At 51.5% G+C, this 7,082-nt stretch overlaps 3 protein-coding genes across 4 annotated transcripts in view; 1 reads left to right on the top strand and 2 right to left on the bottom strand.

Moving 5' to 3' along the window:
- Positions 1–1,571, bottom strand: part of HMPREF1120_04216 (uncharacterized protein) — a 2,019-nt gene extending 448 nt beyond the window's left edge. Inside the window, exon 1 of the mRNA XM_009158331.1 lies at positions 124–1,571. Within this exon, the coding sequence (XP_009156579.1) occupies positions 124–420 (297 nt within the window). The 5' untranslated portion in view covers positions 421–1,571. The remainder of the gene's footprint in view (positions 1–123) is intronic.
- Positions 1,572–1,806: 235 nt separating this feature from the next.
- On the top strand, positions 1,807–7,071 carry HMPREF1120_04214. Of its 2 annotated transcripts, XM_009158329.1 has the most exons (3): positions 1,807–4,819; positions 4,959–5,101; positions 5,157–7,071. In XM_009158329.1, the coding sequence occupies exon 3, from the start codon at positions 5,296–5,298 to the stop codon at positions 6,751–6,753; it is 1,458 nt and encodes a 485-aa protein (XP_009156577.1). In that variant the 5' UTR covers positions 1,807–4,819; positions 4,959–5,101; positions 5,157–5,295; the 3' UTR covers positions 6,754–7,071. The 2 variants fall into 2 exon arrangements, with proteins under 2 accessions (XP_009156577.1, XP_009156576.1); XM_009158328.1 differs by having other exon boundaries at positions 4,959–7,071.
- On the bottom strand, positions 2,043–4,038 carry HMPREF1120_04215 (MFS transporter, ACS family, allantoate permease; the record flags this gene model as incomplete). The annotated part of the gene is made up of 6 exons (XM_009158330.1): positions 2,043–2,261; positions 2,326–2,842; positions 2,923–3,088; positions 3,183–3,445; positions 3,546–3,718; positions 3,790–4,038. The coding sequence occupies 6 exons, from the start codon at positions 4,036–4,038 to the stop codon at positions 2,043–2,045; spliced, it is 1,587 nt and encodes a 528-aa protein (XP_009156578.1).
- Positions 7,072–7,082: the final 11 nt, after the last annotated feature.

Below are 7,082 nucleotides of genomic sequence, written 5' to 3'. Positions count from 1 at the left end.
GGAGGAGGAGGAGGTGGTGGTGGTGGTGTTGGTGGAGGAGATGCCATGACCAAAACGCGACATGGACATGAACATAGGTAGGCTAAACTCGGCATGAATTCCATCCACAAATTTCCTCCACACCTCGCCCAACATCTCCTGTAGTGCTATGGCTGGGTTTTCAATCTCCCAGTCCTGGAATTGCGTCTCGAAACTGATGTTGCCGTTTGTATAGTCGGGTCCGAGCCAGGGGTAGATGTAGGTGTAGGCATTATACTTGCCGGCGCCGGCGGACTTGTCTGGAGACGTCGTGGCATTACCATGGCCATCGTCGTGTGTGTCCTCGGACCGTAGTGATGATGATGATTCGGTCGTGGTTGGTTCTGCTGCTGGTGTTGGGGTTGGTTGGGCAGCGGCGAATAATGCGGATGAAAATCCCATGATGATTCCGCAGTGGAATAGAATGGACCACCTAGGTTCAGTATAGTGATAGTGATGTTCTTTGTTCTTTTGTGGCTTGGCTAACTACACCTGCTCAATGCGTGTGTGAGCTTGTCGGCTGTTTGAACTTCACTTAATCGATGTTGGAGGTTTGGTTTGGTCCGTTGTACTTTCGAATTGAGGTGGTGGTGGTGAATTAGACTTTGATCGCTGTGGTGTGGTGTTGTGTTGGGTAGTGTGGTATATGATAGAGTAGGGGTAAAGTATTCCCAGTCGATGTGGTCGGTAAGGCTTAGCAGATAAGTGAATAGACTGTAGGGAGTCGGTTGTTGACGGCTGGTTGATTGACCGCTTGATTCACGGTCAGAAAGGATGGCCTGTTTTCTGTTGGTAATCCAGGGGCAGTAGATGGATGGCGGATAAAATATGGTGTCAAGAAAGTACTGAAGTAACGCTGACGTTTATCTTCATCCAGAATATTGTAGCGGCCTGAAGGGAAACCCCGTGTCCACTGTAACTGGTAGAAGAGTAACTAACAGTTGTATAGTCGCTCCAGAATACCACGACTTCGGGACAGGACAGGTAAGTTCTGGCCCACTCACCTTGCCAGTGTTGGAACTCCCGGACGACAAGGTACAGTAGGGTAAGGGACAAGGTTCAGTGATGCTCGATATGACATGCAAGGGCCTCTTTTTCCGACTTGACTTTGGGTGTCCAAAAAGCACATGTACATTGTTGTTGTGAGATTCACTTTCACATGTCAAGACGAACCCACCCACCCCTATCTTCGGAAACATAACATCGCCCACTTACTGATTGACTGCTCCATTGCTTGGAAAATCGCTCATGGCAATCCGAATGCAGCACAGCGCTGCGCGGCAGAACAGGACACAAGCTGAACCTGCACTGAAATGACCGTGTTTCGGAGCACTCGGATATGGCAGATTGGGTTCACCTCTCACTCAACATAAATGGCTGGATGTTCAATATCCGCGACGCTGAGGCAGAGATTCGATCTACTGTGATTCGAACAGCCTGGTCCAAACCTGTTCGGAATGCTCTCCGGTGTGGTGGCCTGACTCGGATCTCAAGATGGAATTTCTGGTTCTATAGTCGGTGTCTCCAAGGACGTGACGAGGCGATGCAGGTACCACAACTAGTCCACTATTATGGGTGAAAATCGAACGATAATAGTTGTAGATCCACCGATTTTTGCGAAGTGGAGTTGCCGAGGTTCTTCAGCAGACACGTGCAAGGCTCGGATTACGCAGAGTTTGAGCACTTTGCGCAGTTTGCACAGTGAGGTTGGTCACATGACACTGTAGTCACATGATGCTCCGTACATTGCATCAACTTCAAGTCTTTCGTTGGTTGTACCATTTCAAGTGTACATCTGCACGGGCACAGAAGCTCTATTTTGCTACATAACCCATGGCCCTGAGACCACTGTATCTGACCTGATGCTTCCGAAGCATTGGCGGAAAGGTTCAATGCTTCATTGCTTGAGTTGACTGTGTCGAGGTGAAGCCAGACGCGATCCTATGCTGCGTGGTGCTAGAGCTATACGATGTCTCACAGCACACGGTACACGCGGTAAATGTACCGTCACACCATCGCCCGTTCTACAAAACATAGCGAAACTCCAAGTTCTCTCTATCCGTCAAATCGAGCTGATTGTTTGACACAACGGTCTGCCTCTTGGTACCGTCAACCTCGACATCTTCAACAATCCCACGGTGTGCGACTTTGGACGCGGCCTCGAGCGCATCGCGGCGTTTGTTCTCGCGGACGAGATACCATTGGAGAACGAGGATATCGGTGGCCGGAATGATGCAAGCGACCTAGACAGTAGGATGGTCAGTTGAGGCTGCAAAATACATGGCAAATATCGCGCCATGCACTTACCACGAGGATGATAGCCCATGTCGCATAGTATCTTGGAGCCCAACTAGGTCTGAACAACTGCGGCGAAAGGATGTTCCCGAGACCATATCCGACATGATATAGAGCAATCACGGTCGTCTTCTTGGTATGGCCGGCCGAGTTGTTGGCCGCCCAGATCATGACCACGGCATATGGGATGCCCACCGTCGACCGCAGCCATATACCGGTGACCAGTCCCCATTTGTTCGACCATGGCAGGGCCAGGAGGAGGATGTTGGACACCACTGCGGGGACGTAAGCGGCCACGGAGATCCATGCGCGACAGTCTTTCGTCCTATTGAGGAAGAATGCTGCAAACCCAAGCGAACCCAGCGCCACGAGGCCCGTCACGCAGCCCAGTAATGTAGTCTGCAACGTTGAGAATCCAAATGACTTGATGATGAGCGAGTACTGGTTGGTGAGTCCATTGGCCATTTCCTGACTCCATGCGTGCAAGAAAAAGAGCCATGTCTTGGGATCTTTGACGGCCTCGATGAACCTGTCATCGCCAACGGTAAGCAAACAGCGATGCAAACTGAGAACCCAGCAGCGAAGTAACAGTCAGACCCGATAACTTACTGGTATTTCTTGAAGCGTTTGTGTTCGATCCCAGAGTGATTCTCCTTGATTCGAAGGATGGCCTTGGCACGGTCCTCCGGCGTCAGGAACCGCGCATGGAGAGGACTATCTGGGAAGAACAGCCAGACAGCAACGCCGAAGACGACGGTTATGGCGCCGGTGATGACTTTCAGCAGGCGTTAGCTTCTGTCGCCAAAAAGACCCAATCGGCGGGTTGTCAATTGTTCTTCAATGTGGGGTGAATATGGATCACAACATACCCATGAACCATTTCCACGGTGCAAAGTGGCCGGTCTTGATCCAAAGGACACCGTAAGACAATAAGCCGGAGGTGATAGGGCTCGAGTTTCCGGCAGCCCACATGACCGGCATGAGCCATGCCTGTTCTTGGTAGGTGAAGAACATGGAAAGGGTCAACAGGAACGCAGGCACGATACATGCTTCAGCGGTGCCCAAAAAGAACCGGACCACGAAAAGCCCTGCAAAGTTCTGGCAGGGAATATGAAGTAAGACGATTCCTCCCCTGAAAACCGCATCACAAAAGTCAGCGCATATCCCAGAAAAGGCACAATCCCCATTTCACAGAGATGAAACCATCTATCTCATTCCAGTTGTCAACTTACCACAAGATGAGATTTGCTGCCAACCACTTCCCCACAGGAAACCGTTGCAGAGCCCAGTTCTGGGGCCATTCGGCAAGGAGATAGCCAAAGTAAAAAATGGACGAAAGCCAATTATACTGGTTGGCGTTGAGATGGTTGTCCTTCAGAATGCCCAGAATGGCCGAACTTCCCAGCTGTATAATGTGGTTTGTGCGTCAGCTTGTCGTGCTACACCAAAGGATAGCTTTTGTTGCTGCTGACGCACCGTCTGTTTGTCCACATACATCAGATGATACCCGACGCAGAGAAAGGGGATGATCCTCCAGATGAGTTTCTTCTTGATCCGTAAGGCTTCTTCCGGCGTCGGATCGTCCACCTGGACTTTGGAGAACAGCTTGAAGCTTTCGTCGGCATACCGAGGCGGTACTTTGGGGACGCTGACGACGTCTGCCTCGCCATCTGTGGCCGACGCAACATCGTTGGTCACATTGGGTTTTTTGTCGTCGGAAGCCATGTTGAGAGCAAAGATCGGCCGATGCTGTCTCCTCTTTGTCACCAGTCCGTCTGGAAGAAGTCACCGCTCCGGCGAAAACCGAAAACCGAAACTTCAAGCTCTCAACGGCACGGCGAGTATCCCTTGCAGATAAATGCAAAGAGGCCTCCGGGTTTATATGCGGATGCTCAATGAAGATACCATCGGTCGTTCCGGCCACACGGTAAGACTATCCAGGGTATGAGGAGCAGGTGATCACTGTTGTCGGCTCCCATCTCGCGATTTGCCGCCACCACGCCTCGATTTTTGCGTGCTTGCAGATCCGAATGTTCTCATCCCCTGGCGACGACAAGCGCGGGAAGTTGTCCCTACCATGCTCCCGGCTTTTGAATTCACCACACAGTTCACGCCAAAACGGCCGGGAGATCGACGAGCCATTGGCCGTTGGAGTACTGTTCCACACCAGCTATCTTATCTGCAGACGACCGGCACTTTGCCGTTCAGCACCGACAACAGCTTCAGGTCCATACAACTTGTACTGTGAAGAAGGGCCTCGACGTGGAAGACAGGACGGATGGCGTGCCCCCTTCTAGCCCAAAACGGCAATTATGGTCGGTCCGCGGGTCCGCGAGGATCGCGCCATAGGGTCCTGTTTGGGTCTCCTTGACCAGTCCTACAAGCGGTGCTTTTCGGGACGAGCATTTCTTGGGCAACGCTTCTGGGGCTTATCTGGACCTCACTTGCAGACAGTCCCGCCATTCGTCCTCTCGTGCACTGCAGTGACTGGAGCCATGTAGTACAGGTAGGGTCACCTTTGAATAACCCGCGGAAGTGACACTGACACATTATTGCCTTACGTTGGCCATCTGCATCTGTCGTGCTTGCACCCTTGATATTGCGTGATACCAAGCCAAGATTGAACATTATCCTGACTCTACTAGTAACCCATTACGGTTTAACGAACTTGGAAACAGAACGACCCAACACGATGTCGAAATAACAATAACCGAAGCCTCAGAGTGCACGCATATGTCCGTGTAGCCAGCCTTGGGTCATGGCATATATGTAGTAAGCAAATCCTCGAGTACAGTACCGCACCACTCTATTCAAACATCATCCCGAAGTCTGACCCAGAAAAGTGTGTTTTTGTTTGCACGGGTTGGATAGTCAGGTAGGAAAGTAAGTGCCGGACTGAACTTGCCGGACAAGACACCACAAGCCCAAGCCTTTGGCCATTAAAAAAAAAGGAAAAAGAGGACACCAAAAAATCGATCTACAATGGGCGACGAAACCAAGATCCGAGTCATCATCGCAGGAGCCGGAATCGCCGGTCTAGCCACGGCAATCTCTCTGTCCAGACTCAACCGAGAATTCGAAGGCTTACTTCACCTCGACATCCAACTATACGAACGGGCAACAGAACTGAAAGAAATCGGAGCCAGCATCGCCTTGAGCCCGAACGGATTACGGACATTAGAACGTCTGGGCGTGACCAATGCCCTGAGCGACGACATTGGATTCCGCGGTCCAGCCGGACTCCCCATGATCTACCGACACTGGAAGACCAACGAGATCGTCAGCGTGGACCGGTTCAGTGAGAACGTCACTTCCAAACACCACCAGACGACCCGTTTCCACCGGGCTCACTTGCACGAAGCTTTGTTGCAGCATATGCCGAGGAACAATATCCATCTAGGCAAGGCTGTGGAATCGGTGCAAGTCAGAGAGAACGATGGTAGTGGCAGTACCACCACCAGAGCAGAACCAGTCACAGTCTTCTTCCAGGACGGAACAAGCATCCAGGGTGACATTCTCATCGGCGCCGACGGCCTGCGCTCAAAAGTTCGCGCGACATTCCGTCCAGACCATAAATTACATTGGACGGGACGGACGTTCTTTCGCTCGACGTTTGATGCGTCTTTGGTCGCCAACGAGAAGATTCCTGATTTGCCGCCCGATTCGACGCATTGGTGGGGTCCGAAACATACGTTTTTTGCTTCGAGGTTGGGAAAGAATATGTTTACGACGGTTGGGAATTTTGATCCAAGTCAACTTTCTAATGGTGCCGCGTCTGGCTCAGCGTCAGACTCAGAGCCGAAGGTCACCTGGGACCAAGAAGGCAACATATCCACCTTCCGCGACCTCTACAAAGACTGGAACTCAGTCGTCAAGGCCCTGGCTAACGCGACACCGTACGTTCGCCTATACCCCAATTTCGCGGGCGAGCCATTAGATACCTGGGTGTTCGGGGACTCGCGCGTGACATTGGTAGGCGACGCGGCTCATACGCATGGCGGAGCGCATGCTGCTGGCGGCTCGCTTGCTCTTGATGATGCTTGGGCTTTATATTTGGCTTTCCGACACGTTGTTCTCGACCATCCCCATCGTCAAACGAGGAGGTTGACGGTCAAGGATATAGACATCCATCGTGCATTGTCTTTGTATGAGAAAACCAGACGGCCGCATACGGAGCGACTCGTCAAAAGTGTCCTTGCTGGCAGCAAAGCGGCTGTAACACCAGACTCCGACGAAGCCCTGAGACTCAAGATGACAAACAGGCCGAGTACGACGTGGTTGACGGAGCATGATGTGAATGCGGAATTCGCAAAGGTCGTCCAGACGGCCGCTCAAGAGGGACAAAAGCATTTGGCCCCGGGCCAACTTGAAGTCACGGCAAACAGCGGTCCACAACAGTCGACGCAACAGGTGCAATTCCAAGAGCAGAGCCGACTTTGAGCTGGAAGTCGTGTTATTGATCCGAGCCCAAATCCATTTTATATGCTCCTACGCGTTCTGGTTGCTCTTTGATCCGATCTGGGACGACTGGAAGGCAACACGCAGCGGTTAAGCCGCGTGCAAAAGAAAGAAGGACAGAAAAGAAAGTTAGAAATTTCGGCCACAAGTCAGACCCGACAGGCGAATATAGACATAGACATAGACGTTCTCTACAAAAGGACAATTCCAAAAGGAGGACCTTGCTCTTAATCAGGTCACACATGTTTCATATTCGAGACTTAAGATGTCGCAAAGTATGCAAAGGGTATCATCAATCGGTCTTTTTCTCG

Source organism: Exophiala dermatitidis (genome assembly GCF_000230625.1).
Source record: "Exophiala dermatitidis NIH/UT8656 unplaced genomic scaffold supercont1.3, whole genome shotgun sequence".
In the NCBI taxonomy this organism is placed as follows: Eukaryota; Fungi; Ascomycota; class Eurotiomycetes; order Chaetothyriales; family Herpotrichiellaceae; genus Exophiala; species Exophiala dermatitidis.
The sequence above is the reverse complement of the archived record's forward strand: the minus strand, read 5'-3'. Positions and strand labels throughout refer to the sequence as shown.